A 21,168-nucleotide genomic window follows, 5' to 3' on the forward strand; every position below is an offset into this window, starting at 1 on the left:
ATGAATGGCTAAAAATGTACGATGTCATGACTTGTTTCGATGGTCATCTCTGCAGGGTCTGATCTCATTGAGTGCAACGGCCGCATGCTCAGTCAAAATTCTTTTTTTTTTTTCGCTCAAGAAATCACTTCCTGAACGATTTCTTTCAATTACAAATCCTTCTATAGACTGTAATATAGTAAAATGAACTGAAACATACTTGGAATCTGGTGTTCACAATCTGCATGCAGGCTTTAAATCTGGCATGTAAATTCTATCTCAAGATATTTGAAGAAGTTTTGTTCAACAAAAGGCTACTGAACGGAAGCTAAGTCTTAGAAAGTAGCTAGGACTTAATGCTGCTCGCTTGTGTCTCAGCATGTAAATTACAATAAGCGGATGTGCATCCTGAATCATAAATGAATTCCAAGCGATTCTATTGTTTGGGAATGTGACAGCGCTTTCACTCTGTGAAACGAAGCAGATGTAATTTCCAATTCAAGGCGAAGTCGATGGTTTGCTACGAGATTTCTCACATTCACTTTAATCGCTTTAGATAGCTCGAGTTATTGCTTAGTTGATATTTAGATTACCTTTGCATTGCACTGACGCAACCAATGTACAATAATGACTAAAATTATCCACCGAGTGAGTAAACTGTTTAACCATAACCAGGCAAAGACTCAAACAGCAAAGGCAAAATCAAATTTCAAATCCAATGTTGTTCAAAACGAACAGAATTTCGTTTTGGAGTTTCATCAGAATTTCGATGACCTCTAGAGTTCACGTTTCAATATACCTGAACTGCCAAGTCCGTCCTGGAACGCAAATATGAGCTATTCCTGGGGCGGCCAAACTTAATGCCATGCGCATATGTTCAGCAAGAGACATATCGGCGTGACGTATAACCTGGAATTTAATCACGCTCTCATGACGGAACTTTACGGCACCAAAACGACATGTTTGCGGTCACGGTCATGAATGGGGCTGACGTTTCGGACGTTATATGCACCGACATTAAATGACATCTACGTTTGGAAATGGGTATTTTCAACATATTAAATTCACCAAACCAGGTTAGAAGTTAGAACCCTTTGCGTTAATATATTAAGTTCACCGAGTAAATCTGATTTCACGCTGGCCTCCTGGGACCATACTTTCAAAACTCGCTAAGTGAACGTATACGTAAGTACTTACGCTCTATTTTCTTGTCTATGATTGGTGGATTTTGCTTTAAAGGCCGTCAATGATTGGCTGATGAACTTACGATCTCTTAACTTTTTTGAAAGTATAGACCCCGGTCTGTTCAAATCACGCGCTCGTATACCGCGAATTCGAGCACCCCTTGTATAGCTCATGTATATATCAGTCTAACTCTCTGACACCACAAGTATTCAACACAATTGTATAAAAAATCAGTTTAACTAAATTTGATGAAACAATTTGATTTTCGTCCAACTATGCGTTGCTGGAGCCAGGGTAGGCTCAGGCAGGAACAATCTCCTCACTTGGATTAGAGGGAAATTTTCTGGACCCTCGTTCACTCCTAACAGGGATCAGCCTGACTTTCGTTTTTATTGAATGTTGACGCATCAAGTTGCATGACCTAGGCGTAATCTAGCTAGAAAAGTCGGTCATTATATAAATTATTGCCTCTTTAATTTGAACTTCGATTATAGAATATTGGCTGGAAGCGCTTATTAGTGGAATAAAAGTGACGCCAAGAAGTTTTAACAAATTGTCTGTACATTCGTACCTGAAAAGTTTTACGGGGATCTCTTGAATATGATTAAACGCAATCAATAAAATATATTTAGTCAGGTCTTCTCCGTGCATGTCATTCAGGTAAATAGTGAATGAAAGGTTCAATTTTAAGAAAATTTTCAAGGAAGAACCTCTCCGTGCACACGTTCCTAAGATGCTCTTCACACGCTCCATCATCCGGCCAATGATCGAGCGCGGTTTTACCGCCACGAGCTGCTGCTACTTTAGCTGCGGCTACACCTGCTAGTTATATAAGGCGAGAGAACTCTCTCAAAGCCAGACCTCTAGAAGCTATCGTTCGGCACGGTTGCAGCTACTTCGTCGTGCTAGTGCGTAGTTTAGCGGTGCCTGAATATTCTATACCAGTCTTGATACTGCAACAGTATCCAATCGCGGAATTAAGCTGTTTTTATTTATAACTTTGAACTGTTTACAATTTTAAGTTAGTGCATACTACCAGTGAGAACTACAGGAAAACGGTGATTGGAAATTCTCCAAAAGAGTACGCCGTTGTTCACGATAGTCTTGCACTACCGTAAATCCCATCCCGTATAATAATCTCATAGATAGTGCTGATCATTGTGTGCACTGTGGAAGATACAGTCTTAGAACTTTTATATTAGAAGCTTTACACAAATTGCCATTTTCTACGTCGCTGTGAGGCTGTCGTGTATTACGGTGCCTACGGGATTACGGAGTTTCAAACGTATTCTTCGTGGAGCTTCAAGGCTAGCTTGTATTACGGTGCCTACAGAATTACGGAGTTAACTAACTTTTCAAGCGCATTCTTCGTTGACCTTTGAGGCTATCGTGTATTACGGTGCCTGCAAGATTACGAAGTCGACAAACGTATTCTTTTTGGAGCTTCGAGGCTATCGTGTATTACGGTGCCTACAGAATTACAGACTTAACCAACTTTTCAAGCGCATTCTTCGTGGACCTTTGAGGCTATCGTGTATTACGGTGCCTACCAACCTAAGCTGCACTCGACTAACGTTTGGAGGGAAAGAAGCAACGACAGAAGATCTAATGAGGATGATTGCCACAGACGTTCGTCACGACACGCTTAAGGCGACCAAAAATGCCTTCAGTTCAATAAATTCGGCCATCGCTGAAACTTTGGCATACAACAAAAGGTGGGGTTACATGTGATATCATCTTATAGTTTTGTGTCATAGGTTTTTCTCAGAATTTGGTCATTAATCTGACGTTTTTTTGAAAACGGTCTTCGATTCTAATTAATAATATTAAATTGTTTATTTCTAAATTGGGTCCGTAGTGGGTGGAGAAGACTTCCTGAGTCCCATTATTAATCAACAGTTTTCAACACCACTATATTTAAATTGTTTTGGGGGTTCATTTGTTTACATTTGTTTGTTTGTTTATATATATTAACCAGTTCATTTGTTTATATTTATGTAAACAATAGTTAGCTCCATCTTGCTTAAACCCGTTTTGCAACATACTTGTAAATCCAGTTTTATCTCAGTTTTTCATAACGCCGCATGATTATAAAGAAGAAAATTTCAGACTAGTCCAAATAAACGCCGATTTAGAGCGTTAATCGCCTCAGTAACGCGTCAAACAACTTTTAACGCCAATCCCCCTGGTCGTATTTATGGCCCAAGCGATCATCTTCTCGCGGTCAAGGTTCAAAAACGCATGAAACGACAAAATTAGAGCACATAGTGTCAATGTCAATATCCGGGCTAGCAGGAAAATGGGACGTTTGCTGCGATTTATCGCCGGTATCAGACATTTATACTGTATATACGGCCGGTCTCCAAGGTTCAGACTTCAGTGAGCCTAAAATATCTTCCAAACTAGTAAACGTAGCTCAATGAAACTTTGCACACGTGTTCAATAGGACCTTTCTGTGATGTTTATGTCGTGATCATTTTTTAGATTTCGCCTTCTTTTGCTAGTTACGGAACAGCAATACGGACCACAATTCGCAGTGAGTCAGCTGCCTAATATGTACTCTATCGAGTCTATCCTACTGTACAGGATTTGAACGAAACTTCGAATCTGCATGCATAACCACCAATCAGTGATGTATGAGTCGCGAGAATTTTTTCACTGTCGCCTTCGTTTGCGAGATATCCAGCTGTTATACTGCGAAGCGATCGGCATTGCTGTGGTCGATAGTCAAATTTGCAGTGAAGCGGGTAGCCTATGACTGCCGCTCTTGGAGCCTGAGGATTAGTTAGGCGCATCACCCTTCCTTGTGCTCACGGTGCTTTTTTGTTCGTCAGCATAATAGGGCCTTAGATTTGGATTTGTTGATGTTAATCACTGCCAGTAATGTACATTGATTAAAGATTTCTCCATGTTTTTCGTTGTTATTAATATATATATTGCTGAAAGATTCGTTCCTGCTAATCGGTGTCAGCAATACAACTCTTGAGTCGTCGCTAGAATCTCGTAGCCTCTGACTATCAAGGCAAACTTGATTTTGGAAAATCAAATTTTAGCACAGGGAAGTCTATAATTTAAATTTTTACGTTCTTAATATACTTGCTAGGTAACTTTAATGCAGACCGTGTATCATTGTTTTTTTAAGATCCTATAGGACGCGCTTTTTCTCATTTCTTCGACAACAATCTGAACAGCTCACAGTGCTTCATGACCAGATCGTAGGAATCTAGTGTAGGCTAATATCATCTGCCAGGTATTTTGTTAGTCTGAATGCGGACAAGTTTCGATGCCCTTCAGCCAGTCAAAATATGTGAAGCAACTCGTGTGTAGAGAAAAATATAAAAAAATTTCTTCAATGTCAAGTTGTGAAATGTTTTTTTAGAAAAAAGATTGGTCACTTACAGAATATATACGTATATAAAATACTTACATTGGCATTAATGACGCGACTGCATGCTCAATAATAAATCACATGAATCCAGTCATGAATGTTTTAGTGACCTGTTTAGAATCCTCACTGTTGCAAAACAAGGGGGATTTTTTGACCTCATTGCGCGCATGTCAAATCCTGTTGAACAAGCTGCATCCCGTTTGTGCTCCTGACACTGCGACACTAGGGCGGCTGCAGCAACTTGTTGATGCATGTCTTGCCTTGGACACGTACCGTGTCATGAGACTTGATTCACAACAGGAAATGAGATATGTTTTATATTCCACTTATATAGCCATTAATGACGTGTTCTGCTACATAGTTACTTTCACTTTCTGGAAACCTGCGTTATTCAGTATTTGTTCGGCGAATTATCCACTTTCATGTAAAACTTTCACTGAAACTGGAAGGGATCTGCCGTTTCAGCGAGCTAGGAAAGTTGCCAAATTTAGCTGTTTGGAAGCTTCCTGCAATTAATAATTTAAGAAGAAGTTAGAGGGCGACGATAAGAGCTGCATGACAGAAAAAAAGCGGCTGCCTGCTGAAGTGGAATGGATCTGACACTCGTCGCTTCCTGCAGCTTTCGCCTCCGCTTTGTTTCGGGAATCAGGATTAGCGTAGTGGAATTTTCCTTTGTATTCTGGATGTGTGTTTAGGGCCATTTACTGATGAGGCGTCGACACCAGATTTGATGCTCCAAATTAGAATTCAGATTGAGTTTTTTTTTTTTTTTTGCTTTAGAATCTTTTTTGAAAATCCTGATCGTCGGAAAAATGGTTAGTATATCTGACCCATAAGTCGAAACAATTCGTTGGCTTCATTTTCTTTCATTTATATGTTCTTTATTTGCCCCTAATTCATTATTTTAATCATTTCTTGGTTTATAAGTTGTATCTGCGGGTAACGTTCAACTCAAAATAAATGCAATTTTTTCATTTTAAAACTTTAGATTCAATGAATTTTTCATCTCCGGAATAAGGCTCCCAATTTGAACTGGGAGTAAGGGCTCTTTCAATTTAACCCTTTGTTTACGGATACATTTACTGTCGTCAAGGATATTCATACCTGATGGCTTTGTAACGAGAGGTCCTATCAGTACTCTAAGGGTTTAATCTTACGAGTTGTGATCATTGTATTTATCAGGTCTATCCAAGGAGCCACTCCAGATCTTATTTGTGCAACTGTATTGAAGAAATAATTCATTTGTCGTTCTTAAAGGAATGTCACACCGAAAGCCATCATTGACGTCTTGAATGTGAATGGTGCATGGGTACATTACTGAAGAGCGTTTCATCAGTATACTTGACAAATTAACTTCTTTGGTGGACATTGAACGCTATTCCTTCTCGGTCCTCGTAAATTTTTAGTAGGCCATGACGTTTGTTTTACAAGTAACTGGTCTACGGCACTCCTGACGAAAGTCGTTTAATGCTTGCACAATACAGTACTGACGTCCATCGAGCGAACGTCATCACCTCAGAAGGGTGTTGGGTTTAAAATAGAATATAGTGACAAGAGAGGCCTAGCAATTATCTATCAGTAAACTATCAATGTAGGCTTATCAAAATCGAAGACGTTACTCTATTTTTAAGCTTGCGTTGCGTACTGCCGATGTCGTCTGCTAGTCTACCGTAGCTGACACTTGTATATTTTATATCTAGTCAAGTAACGTGTCCCCATCAGTCGCTGCTCAGCCTCTTGAGCTGAAATTGAAGTTGAACGTTTTTCCTTCCGGCGTTCCGGGAACTGACTGAAGCACTTCCTTGAACCTCCACGCATCATTAGTAGTTTTAAAGTTGTAACTCTTTCGACAGTCCGTTCTAGTTTGTTTCTGACATCCTTCTGCATTGCTTACATTTAATCATCATTATCGATTCTTTCATCAACAGAGTAAAAATTGATGTAACTAATTTTTCTTTTGAGGAAACATTAGTGGGTGTGTTACAACGTTATTTTCCGCCTTGACTTGGCCTTGACCAACCCTTTTCCTGTTGACGCAGTAGCCTCACTTCCCTGATTCTCCCCACAATACAACCCTTGACGCTTAACCCTTGACAATTAACCCTTGACACTTAACTCTTGACACATAACCCTTGACACTTGACCCTTGTCAATTAACCATTGACACATAACCCTTGTCACTTAACACTTGTCACGTAACCCTTGACACATAACCCTTGACACTTAACCCTTGTCACTTAGCCCTTGACACATAACCCTTGTCACTTAACACTTGTCACGTAACCCTTGACACATAACCCTTGTCAATTAACCATTGACACTCAACCCTTGACAACCATGACATTAATCCTAGTATAATATAACCCTAGGATACAGGAAATGCCAACATAGCTCGGTAAATAGGATACAGCCCTAGGATGCCTGCATCTCATCACTAATATTGTTTGTGTGCAGGAGCGACATGCGCCTAAGACTGGGTTGGTTGAGACGCAAAGGAGACGGTCAAGCGGCCAGTGTACGGCCCATGCCTGAGGAGGCTCAGTCCTGGGCCAAAAGTTTCCACGCACTCATGGAGTCGAAGTGTGAGTAGAAAACTAATAGATTTTACCGTGATGAACAAGAGTTTATTTCTTTAAGTTGTTATGCGTTCATATTGATCGTTGCAATGAGCAATTTTGCTCTCATTGTACGTTTGTTTGTGTACTATGCAGTTCAGGATTTTTATTGAAGAGTGAGGCCGGCTCCTCAATTTATTGTAGGAGTAATGTTCCAAGAAAGACCATTAATTCATGTCGCTTTTCAAAAAAAAACTCATTCATCTGAAATCTTAGTCAGCTTAAATATATTCGTCATTAAAATAGATAATGATGTATTTTACATATATCATTATGATATATATAAAATGAATGGAATGGGAATGATGTATGTAATGATACATACATCATTCCCATTTTCTATAGAATGGCGTCTTCCAGCGATATCGTTACGTAAACTCAAACTGTTTCATCTTGAACTCACTCCTTTTTATTCTTCTAATCTCAATTCCTCGTGACGCCATGACTTTTCAAGCTTGAATTCCTGACCAAAATGCGCGTCTGTTTTGCTGGCATTTAACCCGACGGCAGTTCCGTGAGCAGCACACGCGCCTGTGCCCATAAACATGTTCATGGGGCGACCGGGCTTGCGAGGGTAAAATCCCCGACAGATCTTCCCCTGGCGTCTCGAATTCGTTCAAAATAATTCCCACTGATTAATAAGCGCAACTGAGGCTCGTACGTCGCGCTCGACTGCCTGCTTTTGACCCGAGTTTGATGCGTTGTTGGGTCTGCCAGATTATACCCGTCAGTCTTTATTTATTGGGACTTGAAATTGGTTCCTGTAGAGATCCAATTATAGTATAATAAATGCGTCTAACTTATGCTGGGATAGTTAGGCCATCAAAATTTCAATATTCATAGTGTTTATGCGAATAAATTTGAAAGGATGAAGTATGATGTGTGATTAATTTGCATTGCTTCTTTGTTTCAGATGGACAAGCTTTGTTCCGGGCGTTCCTTCAACGTGAATTTAGCGATGAAAATGTCGAGTTTTGGTTGGCTGTTGAGGAGTACAGGAGAACGCGACCAAACAAAATGCCTGCGAAAGCATCAAAAATTCACGCCGACTATGTTGCTGTACAAGCCCCTAAGGAAGTGAGTACTCAACCTCTGCTTAACCCCTGTATAAGTTCTTTATATCCATTTAATGAGGCTTGGATTTACAACGTGTTATTGTGGCTACAAAATTTGTGATCTCAACTAACGTTCTACTCTATCGTTTGAAATTTCTGTGTTGTTTGATGGCAGCGGTAATTAAAGTTAAAAAAAAAACGAAAATATCTCCATTCCAATGAGTTTGCTAAGTCAATCAAGTACATGTATAGCGTATAAATCGTTCGTACAAGTTTTCTTGATCACAAGTTGCTAGATGCGGTATGTGTTTGTTCCACACTGTTTGTCAGTGAGCTCGATTCATTGCTTAAAGTATATTCATGTGATGAATGTGCGTGTGATGAATGTGCGTGTGATGAATGCTGCTCATCCTTGACTCAGTGGACATTGCATCGTCATCGAGAACTGTCCTCGTTTCTAAGTGGTGCCTTGAACTAAGAATAAATCCTTAGCAGTGATGTTGGTGATTTTTCACCCGCGCTGTGCTGTTTTTAAGATGAACAATCGAGCGTCAAAATACAACAAATAATTATATAATTCCAATGTTTTTAATGTTTTGAAATTTGCGTTGTTTATCTCTATTAGCGTAGGTAATCATGTCCAAGTCCAGTCACATATATTGATAAGAAGGAAAGATCTGTTGCACTGCTCAGGTCTACATCGTCTATATAATCCACCAGACTAAATAATCGCGTCTGTGTGGTATTTTGAGGAGAGAAGATTACTTCTTTAGTGATAAGAGCTTTTCTTGACGTCATTCGCTTGTACGTGTTCTGCATGATAAGCTAATGTGGTTCGTTAAAATGACTGTTTTTGTGTGCGTTTGTCATGCAACTTAGTATTTGTAATTTTGAAAATGGAACTCCCTCGGATTGCTGTTTGATGGTGTGGAGAATGATTGAAATTAAAAATTAAATCTTGCTGATTTTTTACCCGAAGGCCGAAGTGCTTTTTACATCATGAGAGCAAATCGTTCTTAATTAAAAATTAATATTAAAATTGAATAATGAGCATATAAATTACTTTGTATGTTAGTTTCAATGCTAGGTGAAGTTATCTTGAAAATTCATTTACTTTTTGGGCTTCCTCAAGGAGCCTATTATCACGGCGAGGTAGTTTCCCACTCCGACTTCTGTAACCCGAGTCTAGTCAGTAGTACAGGGAAGAAGGACGAGCATGTGGAGGCAATAACCTCATGAACTCCAAAAAATTGTGCATAAATACTGCCAACTGGCGATTAGTTGGCCGCCAGCGTCCCTGCCATGTCATTTGCCTCAGCGGTTTTAGTAGTCTTGTCGTGGTGTCATTTGACAGCGCTTGCCGCATGAATTAGGATGACCCCGCCAGACGCGTTCTACTACTGACGTCATTAGTCATTTCGCTCAATGACTGGCAACTTCTTGAATAAAAACAGTTAGAAGATACCTTTCTTGCCCGGAGTATTTGTGGTCAGTCGAAGAACAGCTCCGTTGCTCGGAATAATTTCACATTTATCCATGTTAATTAACTTAATTTGTACGTTTGTAATTTGTATAGCCAGTTGCTGGATTCTAATTGCACATGCATGACTTCTCCGGTTCGTACAAGTTTTGGCGCTCATTTGTCTGCATCGAAATAATAGAAAAGATTGTGAGAATAAGGCTACTAATTTCAAATTAAGTGGCGTTCTTATGCAGGCTTATCGCGTGGATGCGATATGCATCCTCCGCTGACATATGCTGCCACGGCGTGGCGCTCGTGCATCCGGCGAATGCGCCGAACCGGTTCGTTCTGACTAAACTTTTAGGAATTGTATCCTCCAGAATATGAGTTAAGAGAATATTATTCATGGCATTACTTTCTTGCGCGTAATTTCGGAGAATAGTTCATAGTGAGCCATGTATCCATTTTTAATTATCGCAAGATTGTTTGATTGTAGTAATCAGCAAATATTATGTACTCTCAGTGCACCGGTGGTCACTTTGGTAAAGGATGCAAGTTATCTACTCAAAAAGCTTTTCCGCAACCATCAGCATGGAAAAGATCTATCCGTTGACTTCATTTTATAACTAAATACGATAAGCGGGGCTTTTAATTGAATTGCATGCCAACAAATTTATGAATTTTCCCGTAGCATTTACGATGAGTAAATCATAAGCTCTAATATCCGCTCGGCTGCAAGCAACTGAGAGTAAATTGAACGTCCTGTGCTTCCTCATGCGTCCTTTTTATCCTCGAGGTCGCGTGACAGAAGGGGGCGGTCCGAGCGTGTTTACGGATGCGTGGTGTGTAGGTTACCTCGGATTGTTTAGCGACATAAGCGATGCCTTTGAAATCCGTAGCCCTTGTGATGGTTTGTTGAATGTCTTTTGTCGGCACTGCAACCGAGTACATTGACCCTGGTCTGTTTTGAGTTTCTGACTTTGTTCTCGAGTTCAGTGATTCTTCTCTGCTGATATCAAAAAGGGTATGGACCTTTTGATTTAGTGTTTTCAATTTTTCATCAATTCTGTGTCGTTATTTTATTTTTTTTTCAAATTTCTGTATTTTCTCGTCAAAAATATTGACATTTTCTTCAACACCCATCGAACTTCGTCGCATTAAACCAATCATCTGAAGTCCTAAAAATAGTCCTGTTTTTACACGTAATACGTACCTTCAAACATTAACGTATATTCGTCATTTCTTGTCTCAGGTTTCCACAAGATCATTAATGTCACTTACGTTATTCCTATCCGATATTCCCGGCGGCCTCGTACCACTTTAGCCACTCGCGAGTCATCCGGCCGGAACCATCGTGTCGAATGCGCCGTGTTCGTTTCTACGCATGCGCGTTTGTTTGCACGCAAATTTGAAGTTCCATTAATGTCGTTATTTGGTGCTTGTTCGACAAATAATTCAGCTTATAATTTGTTGAGATTAAATTCTGAGCAATGTTAATATATCGCCACTAACCTGTAGCTTGCACACTATAACGAACTATGGATTGTTTGGTTTATTGTGTACAAGTAACGGATAAAGTAAAAGAAGCAAAATGTCGTTTATATTTGAGTATTGTCTGCAAGCTTTTATGCATTTCGAAAGTTTTCTATATCATAAGATTATCAAAATCAACGTTAATCGTGGACTTTACATGTTTCTAGAATTCTGCATTACGCTTCGTCGATTCAGAACCGCAACAACGAGACATCCATGTCGCACTTCTATTATATATACTTATTAGATTGTTATGATGGCGTACGAAGGAAAGAGCTGTCAGTCATATTGACTGATGCATGATTTCATCTCACTGACTGGGACTGAATTTATTAAATCATTAAGTTTATTAAGTCTTTAAGTCCACTAGTCATCGCTGACTTGTGCATGTGTGAGTTGCTATCTTGTTTTGATTAATTCGTCTTCAGTTGCTTGGTTTAAACTCGGATATTGCGCCAAAATATTCTTTCTTATCACTTCTGTCTTTACATGGATCGCGCACCATTTTTACAAGTACATTAGCGGTGCGGAAATGCTTCCTCTCGTATATTACTTTGTGTACTCTACTCAGTTATCCTAAATAAAGCAAGTATTTTAGGAAGTTATTGTTTTCATTGCAATTTTTAGAAAAATATTGTATTTTTTGTTGACGACCGTCTTGTGCTGCGCACTGCGCAGCGGGATCGCGAGAGGAGGTCGGCATAGATAAGCTGCCTTGCATCCGCTAACTTGACAAGAATAACTACAAAATAACAAAATATCTGTTTAAAACGTACGTAAAATTTTCGAACATTTTGTTAGTGGATGCGCAAGCTAAATAAGGCAGAATCCAGACTTTTCTTTTCATGGTAAGATATTGAGGTCACCTTATGAGGCCGATACCAGATACTCGCGTCGGTCGTGTTCACCCTCGCTGCTCATGTTACGTCCTTAAAAGAATTTGCATCTCGAGTTGAGGACGTCAAAGTGATAGTTTTATAGCGATAGTTATTGTGTATTGTGGGACAAACCCGTGAGATTTATCGCGATAGTCATTGTGTATTGTGGGACAAACCATTTAGTTTTATCGCGATAGTTATTGTGTATTGTGGGACAAACCATTGAGTTTTATCGCGATAGTTATTGTGTATTGTGGGTGGGACAAACCCGTGAGTTTTATCGCGATAGTCATTGTGTATCGTAGGACAAACCACTGCACGTGATATTTTTCCGAGAAAACTCGAATCTAGCTCGTGTCTCATGGTGTCTCATTATCTCCATACCACGATAGGGATTTCCTATCATCATCTGCGCGTGCTCCAGCTTTAGAATTCCAGGCATTAACTTGTCGCGAGATCTGTTGTATAGTGACCGGTCAACACGAGGAGCTTTGTATAACACTTGTGTTACGACAGGTCGTACACGAGGTCCGTTGTATAACACTTGTATAACGACAGGTCGTACACAGGGAGCGTTGTATAACACTTGTATAACGACAGTTCGTATCACCGAAGGTCCCAGGAAGCATTAATGTAAGATTAAGACGTTCTACCTTGACCGAACTGCCCCCTCACTTGGACGCGGGCCAGAAGAGCGACATTATATCTTGGTGAGGCGGCTCCTCTAAATTATATCCCGCAGACTGCACGGCTTCTAACTTAGGCTCTTGATTAACATGTGTCGAGACAAGCTCACTCACGATTAGTCTACAAATTAGATCGGGAATATTGGCTGCGTCTTGTGACCGACAGTGAGCGTAATCTGTCTCCCGTTTAAAGCTATCTAAAGTGTCACATTACAATATTTTCCTCTAGATAAATTATTGTACTTGGGATTCCAATGTCTGGCAGTAATCTGCTATATAGTGCCTTCGGTGTAGTCCTCTCACAACATGATATGATCGTTGTTAACTATAACCTATGCATGCATTCATATTTTTAAATTTTATGGCCATAGTAATCATGGTAATTTTCTTCTGAAGTTTCTTGAGTCAGCGGAAGCCATAAGTTGTATGAAGCTTGGCTACGCGCATGCATGCACCGGACACATAAATCAGCGTCGCGAGATCAGTGTTGCGGAATGAATCATGTGACTCCGGCTTCATGAATATACACTTTCCTGTATGCAGAGTACTATTTGGCAGCATGAGACTATGATATTCTGAATTATAATTTATTTTATATATGTATATATATGTCCAAGTATAATTATTATATAATTTCTATCGAATTATATTAATTCATCACTGTTTTCGTCATGCTATTACGCGTTTGCCAAAATACCAATTATTTTCCGAGTAAAAATCATAATTCAGGATTGAAAAATTACGCGGATATTTAAAATAACTTATATAGATTTGTCTCCAGTCCACTATCAAGCCTGGACTTACGTAAGATGAAAATTAGAATGCCGTTGTTTTAATTACGTATCCGCGAATCCAAGTGGCAATTTTTCTAAAAAATAATACGCATTCTGATGCCGTGAATCTCATCCGATGACGTCGCAGCGATGCTTCGTTGTGACGGTGACGTCACAGCGATTCTCGAAACACCGGTTCATGATACACGAGTCGGGGCGTCTGGGGCGGCGACAACATAATTGCTGGACCGTCTTCTCTCGTGCGTCATGTCCACACGCTGCTGCATGCACAATGCACTTGGTTGCTGGTCACACTAAAGTGATGGTATTCTCTCTCCCTTGCGACAAGCGGCATCAAGATGAGCTATACTTCGTGCACTGGGTGCAAAATTTATTGTTGCCTCGGATATTGTTAAAGGGCGTCGGCGCGGCGCTTCGTGCAAGAGATTATCGACTCGGTGAACGGCCTTGAGTTGAAGAAGATGCGGCGGCAGCTGAATTGTGTATGCGGCATCGCTTATGGCGGACATTATACGAACCTTTAAATGATATTTAATTGGCTAAAACATTGTAAACACCAAGCACCGATGTATAGATTAATTGAAGGAAACGCCATTCTCTAGAAGCGCGTTCACGTAAGCGCTGACGTGCCACGACTTCCGCTAAGAACTGCGCGACACCAGACGCGAAAACCAAAGACTTCCTTACACGACATCGGGACGGGCAAGGTCCGGGTATTGCTATACTTTGTTGGGTGTTTGTACGTTGTGTTGACATCTCTTCCCGTGAACTGAACGTACACGATTGCTATGCTTCTACTCATGTCTGAGATTGCAATTTGCTCAATGTTTGCAGGAATATATCGCGTTACGGGACTAGCTGACTTGCTCCTACGTTATTTAGCTTAATTCATTGCACATCGTGCAGTGAGCAAGGAGTGTCGTATAGATTGTCCCCATATTATATCGTGCCTGAATGCTTAATAACACGGATTCACATTGGCGGATTTCGCATTACCGTAAACCGTGACCGGTGTCAGGCATCACTTACATATGATTTATCAAATCAACCCAATGCGACTCTCGCTTTATTTTCAACGAGAAATTTCAGACCAGAACAATGATATTCACTCTGATTTCACTACGTTGTGTCCGAGGGCTGTTTCTCTTCATTTTTTCTTTCTTTCTAAATTTCAGTCACCATTGAAACGTGCAACACGTGTCAGTAAAATTGTATCTAGAATTGACGTTTGTGGTACTAAATCGGGCCATAATATTAATAAATGCAATCCACGCCGCTTCTTTGCGACGAGTACACACGTGATCTGAAACCACTGAACTTTTCTGCTTTTTTTTTAGTAACCAATACACACATTTTCTGAAGACCTGAAATTTTAGGATCTTGCAGGTTCCTGGCAGTATTGAAAAGAGATCACCACTGTCATCTTATTGTCAGCGTTACCTAAAGCCTCTCAATGACAATGTTTTCTATTTTCGCTGCCGGCTTTTATGCGGTGAATTCTCAGAGCCACGTGCCACCACTTCTTTATTGTGTGGTCATCCCTTCCGGGCACGTCGGTGAGAAAACTAATGTGAACTATTAGTTTATTGCCGACAAAGGTATTGCGATAGAAATCGTTCAAAACTAATGTGAACTATTAGTTTATTGTCGTTGAAGGTATTGCGATGTAAAGCATTCAAAACTAATGTGAACTATTAGTTTGTCGTTGAAGGTTTTACGATGTGAAGGCGTTCAAAACTCATGTGAATTATTAGTTTATTATTGTTGAAGGTATTGCGATGTGAAGCGTTCAAAACTAATGTGAACTATTAGTTTATTATCGTTGAAGGTATTGCGATGTAAAGCGTTCAAAACTAATGTGAACTATTAGTTTGTCGTTGAAGGTATTGCGATGTAAAGCGTTCAAAACTAATGTGAACTATTAGTTTGTCGTTGAAGGTATTGCGATGTGAAGCGTTCAAAACTAATGTGAACTATTAGTTTATTATCGTTGAAGGTATTGCCATGTGAAGCGTTCAAAACTAATGTGAACTATTAGTTTATTGTCGTTGAAGGTTTTACGATGTGAAGCGTTCAAAACTAATGTGAAATAATAGTTTATTGCCGACGAAGATATTATGATGTGTAGTTTATTGCCGACGAAGATATTATGATGTGTAGCGTTCAACAACACGGAACTTCATTCTCATTCGAGTTCGCGGCTTTGTATGTTTACCTTTATAGATAGAAAATTTTTGATTTGCTGTCTAATAAGGTATGTGTAAGATCAATAATTCTACCCGAAAGTCGTATCAAAACACATAAAAACTCAAAATTGCGATGAAAGAAATATTTTAACTCGTATCAAGGTTTTTTTCCTTTAATTTTCAGTTATGCTTTAACTAGATATTGGCTTTAAAGCAGACCTGCGCGCCTCAGTCGTACTGGCCCTCAGCTTTAAATTGCAGTCCGCGTTTGCGTATAACAAACATATCAACACGTGCTACCACCCGGTTCGCAGAATCTCGATATTAATATCAATAACATGTTATCCATTATCGCCCGAGTCGTTCATATTTTAGATACAACTAACTTTATACTGACTTATATTAAGATCTTTTTATTTAAAGATTGACTCATGCCATAATTCATGGTCTGTTTGGTGCATGACCTCGTACATAGTAGACATGCTTCTCCATTCTTTTCTTTGCCTCTGACAAAGAACGTCCTGGCATCTTTATAAGTTCAATAAACCGGGAGTTCTCATTTGCATGAATAGACTTGGTCGTGTACATCGTAATTGTGGTTCCATCTTCTTTATTATGTTGAGTTATTAGGATGCAGTTTCCTATACTCAAAGTTTCATTTCTTCTTCCCCAGATAAACCTGGACCCCGCAACACGTAACGTCATTGCAGAGAATCTCAACAGCGCCGACAAGACCATATTCGACGTCGCCCAGAAGAGGATACAGACCATCATGGAGTCTGATTCCTATAGCAGATTTTTGCAAAGTGAACTATATCGGGAATTGCTAAATCCGGTTCCAGATTCTTCCACAGTAACATATTAATTAGATTTTTCTCTTTCACATTATCTATATTTGAAAGTCTATTTGTATGAAATATTATAAGGCTGGAGAGCATGATTTAGCATCAAGGTACATCGCAGCGAGTGCTCCACCACACTGCAGCTTGTGTTTACAACACTACCAAAGAAGCGGAAGAATCGCGTCAAGGAAATATCTCTCAGAAAATTAAATACTTTTGCGATCATCAAGCTTCCCAGTGAAAGTGTACAGTTGTACATAAAAATCCTTTTAATAGTTTGATACCTATTTATAAGCCTATAATAATTTGTTACTAGTTTTAGAAAACCTAGAGTCATTCATCTTCATAGGAGCTATCAACTGCTCTTCCCTTCGAATCCCTTCCTGGCCGCTGACAGAGGTTAGATGCAATCTATGGCTACGTTGGAATCCTAATGGTTCAATTAAAACAGAAAATTCATTCGTATGTCAATAATTATAGTATGTTAATTTAAATCATGTATAATTATTGTCCGATCGGTTTCATATTTTGAGTAGATAAAAACATTACGTTTTGTGGCGGGGGGTGTGTGACGAAGGTGACAGCGATGTGACTGTAGGCGGCACTCCTCAGAACTTGTTCGGCCTGCATAAGATCCTGTCGTCTGACTCATGCGCCAATCTGAAGGAACTTTTACTCCCAGAATTCAGAGGTTTGGCTTAAGATGCTAGGCGTGTGCATGATCTCTGAAGTCTCGTACGACTGCAATCCCTTTGGAGCTTCCGGTGTCCTCCACTCCAGTCATCTACTGATGATCTTTATACTGTCGCAGTGGTTATGATCCTATCATATTACTGATGATTATGTAACAGTAATGATGATCATGTCACGGTAATCATTATCATGTCATAATTATCATTTTATTTTCAGGTCACGGTAATTACGATCACGTTACAGTAATTTACTTCCGCTCATAGTAATCTTGATTTTTTATTAACAACAGCCAGAAACCGTCACAGATTTGGCAGGGTTGTTTCATGACCATCATCGTCACCTTGCAATTCAAGCTAGCTAGCCTTTACTATTTACCCTGTATCTCATTTACATTTAAATCCCACCAACCATTATTGTTGTTCTTGTAGCACCCAAAACCTGCCTTCCGTACCGCAGTAACCCGTTAACCCTTGCGAAACTTCAGCGCTTTTGAACGTTCATTCTCGCCCGATTGCCAGACGAAATGTTCATGTTCAACTATTTTTCAGTGGCACCTTAAAATAATCAATATTTTTCATATTTAGTTTATAATAAATTGTATTTAATGGTGTGTGCAGCACTTTGGTTGGTTAGATAACGTTTTAATAATTTTTTTTAATTCATTCGCTCGCTAAAATCATTACTTCTGTTCATTTCACTTTATTCTAGTCATTATCCGTTTACAGAGATAGGAATACTTATTTTAATCGTCTTTTCTAAATTAAAACTTCGTCTAATTGTGTCCGTGTTCAGTTCGTTCAGGCAGTGACATCTTGATGTTTTAATGTGATATTTATTGCGAGAGACGGTGTATGATGATTTTCGTGTCAATGATACGATATCGTTTTTTCAGAATTGACGAATTACTGAATGTTACAATGAAGTTTTTAGACTGGATTGCGTAAATTTTCAATTTGTGTCAGTGTTTAGCTCCATGAAGCAGGTTCGCTTTTCTACACAGTATTAAGTTCTCGAATATGTTCGTATGCGCTGTGATGACCACTGAATTGATATTTTATTTATCATATTCTCCTCTAAATTAATATTTATTTATGCTATTAACCACTAAATTAATACTGAAATCATCAAATTAATTTAATGTTTATCACAAAAATTTTACTTGTATCGTGTGTATTCTTAAATGCAGTGTCAACCATGATGTTGAAATAGAGTTGATGAATTTTATGCTATTGAAAAAATAACTTCTACCTGAATTCTGACTGAGCTGACAATCGTTCCTGAGTTCTAATGTGACGCTTGCCAGAACTCGCGTGTCAAATACACTTGATACACACATTTATGTTATGTTGATTTCGTGTATGCTGTTGATATGACTGCGCGATCTCGCACGGAAAATGCATTGCGTACGCGATAGAAATTGCAAAGGAAGCACCAACTTATGTGGGAAAAAATTACAAACTAAAACTAATGGCAAGACTTGCCTAGCCCCATGACACCTGGCATCGCCTAGCCCCAAAATGAAGGCATCCGAAGATCGGCCAGGATATAGAGAAGAGATTTCCGTTAAGAGAGTGAAGAGAAGCAAGTTGAAGAAATGGAAAGACAGCAAGAGCACTTGAAAACCTCGTTTAAAATTACGCTTAACATATTGAACCGACAAATAAAGGCCGTGATTGACACCGGGAGTACGAACAGTATTATGACATCGGCAATAGTGAAAAATTATAGTATGCTGTTATCTCGTGTATGCTGTTGATAACGACTGCGCGATCTCGTGTATGCTGTTGATAACGACTGCGCGATCTCGTGTGTGCTGTCGATAACGACTGCATGATCTCAGGTTTACTATTTTTTTTGTTCGATTCGTTTTAATAATGGTCATTCGTCTAATATATTCGTTGATATCTTATTTATTGCCTAAAATATTATTGTTTTCAATCGCTAGCATGTGTTGCGCATTCCTTAACAAATTCATTCCACCTCTAAGAGGTTATCATGTATCCAATATTGTGATGTTATGAACTACAGACTTACTTAATTCAATAAAATGTATAGAATATAACACTTTCTACTTTTTATCCTTAATTGAAAGCACAGAAGAAAGAACTAGTTTAGTCGTGTTTGCTGGACTTGCATATGGTTCACATTATTAGGTCTTGGCAAACCTAATGACACTTCATATCATTCTTGACTTGCATAATTTTTAATTGATATTTTATATAGGTTAATTGCGTTAATTGAAGCAATTTACTATATTGTCTCTTGATGATGCGTTGACACAAATGCTTTCAAAATTATTAAATGGTGTGTGAATGCTGGTGTGTATTTTGCTTAGGGTCTGCGAAAAATAATAAACTCGCATTTCATAGCGACGCGCCTGCCTCCAACAGTATATCTCTCTTCATACAAACGTTCTCTACCCATTCATTTATTTCTGCGAAACTTGCGACTGTCGATGATATCGACAATCCACCAAGTCCTAAGAACCTAAATTAAGCGAATGTAACGAAATTTTCTGATATACATTCGAATATACCGTGATGCTATATCCTTTCTGCGCTTCTGCTGCGTGATCATATGTGTCATCCATCGTACATGTAATGATATGCCTTCCCAGTACTGACAACTCCAGGAAGTGTGGGTTCATCATATTGTTCACTGCGAGTTTGTTGTCTGATGAAACGGGTAACTCATGCAGGCAACGTTTTAATGTGTGTGAGAGGACAGATCCTTGAGGGACCCAACACAGAATGCTCTTCTTTTGCGACGGCTTGCTTCTATCAAGTACGAATAGCTGTCTTTCTCTAGGACAGCTCGCAACCCAGCGTGTTGTGTTGGTACGTAGCCTGCAGGCTGGTATTAATCGAATGAAGAGCGAGCGCGTAATGATAAAAACTGACCTAACAAACAAATTCCAGTGGAATGGCAGGGTGGCTCAGTTGTTACAGTTCAGAGTATCAAGATTAGAGCAGAGAGTTAGGAGTTCGATCTCAGCTACCTGCGATAGCTCTGGTCAGAATCGTCGTGAAGGTCGGGCGGTTAAGCTCATAAAAATTAGATCAGTGATTTCCGTGTTCGAGACCGCAACAAGCTGAGAATGAGAATGTTCTGCCATGTGAAAAATCGGCAAACTGTCTTAACGGTTTTCCTAACGCTGAAAACGCTGTTAAGTGTGGGATGCCCTTAGATCAAGGTGTTATGTTCACTTGTTTTATCGCTTCATAATCTGGGCAAATATGCAGGAAGGGCATAGACCGGCAAACCGGGCGGTATTCAATGGATCTCGTAATAAGAGGCTTGCCAGCATGTCAGAAGACAACACCATAGACATAAAAAACGGCCTTGTATATATTAACAGTTACCTCTAAGAAGTTATGCATTCTGTGGGAATCTATTTGTGCGTATTTATTTGTTATATTTTTTTAACATGAGTAGCTCATTGACTATCGATGGCGTGCAGAGAAAGGTGATAGGTCAGCAAGAATCTGACTCAGTGGTAGGAATGCTATATACTAATTGTGCTGAAGCGGATGGGGCCAATATATGAACGTCATATGGATTGAATGGCAAACTACTCAAATAATGTATTGATTTTATCAATAAGCTACTTGTGATTGACTATTCTACTTCTACATGCCGATACCTAGGACAGTGATGGTCACGGTGTAACTCGTCTTTTTGCAATCCGCGTTACAGGATTGACAAAAATTATGGTTTGTTATGTTAAGGACATCCCATGTTGGCTTGTCGTATAGAATGAATAGAATAGAAGCGTCGGCGTTGAAGAAATAGGATAGGCCCATGGCCTGTTGCCGATTCTTGAACTTTTCGTGACTTGATTCACAGGGGATCCGGCCTTTGGAACCCGATCT

At 39.5% G+C, this 21,168-nt stretch overlaps 1 protein-coding gene across 1 annotated transcript; it reads left to right on the forward strand.

The window, feature by feature from the left end:
- The first annotated feature begins 2,041 nt into the window (after positions 1 to 2,041).
- On the forward strand, positions 2,042 to 19,358 carry LOC108668770 (regulator of G-protein signaling 2-like). Its single transcript, XM_018156021.2, has 4 exons — positions 2,042 to 2,879; positions 7,007 to 7,134; positions 8,081 to 8,244; positions 16,435 to 19,358. The coding sequence occupies exons 1-4, from the start codon at positions 2,773 to 2,775 to the stop codon at positions 16,624 to 16,626; spliced, it is 591 nt and encodes a 196-aa protein (XP_018011510.1). The 5' UTR covers positions 2,042 to 2,772; the 3' UTR covers positions 16,627 to 19,358.
- Positions 19,359 to 21,168: the final 1,810 nt, after the last annotated feature.

Source organism: Hyalella azteca, unplaced genomic scaffold, assembly GCF_000764305.2.
Source record: "Hyalella azteca isolate HAZT.00-mixed unplaced genomic scaffold, Hazt_2.0.2 contig3312, whole genome shotgun sequence".
In the NCBI taxonomy this organism is placed as follows: domain Eukaryota; kingdom Metazoa; phylum Arthropoda; class Malacostraca; order Amphipoda; family Hyalellidae; genus Hyalella; species Hyalella azteca.

Coding starts and splice junctions, on each gene's coding strand:
- LOC108668770 (XM_018156021.2), top strand. CDS start 2,773: ATGAGGATGATTGCCACAGACGTTCGTCACGACACGCTTAAGGCGACC. Junction 2,880..7,006: donor ACTTTGGCATACAACAAAAG/GTGGGGTTACAT, acceptor GTTTGTGTGCAG/GAGCGACATGCGCCTAAGAC. Junction 7,135..8,080: donor CGCACTCATGGAGTCGAAGT/GTGAGTAGAAAA, acceptor TCTTTGTTTCAG/ATGGACAAGCTTTGTTCCGG.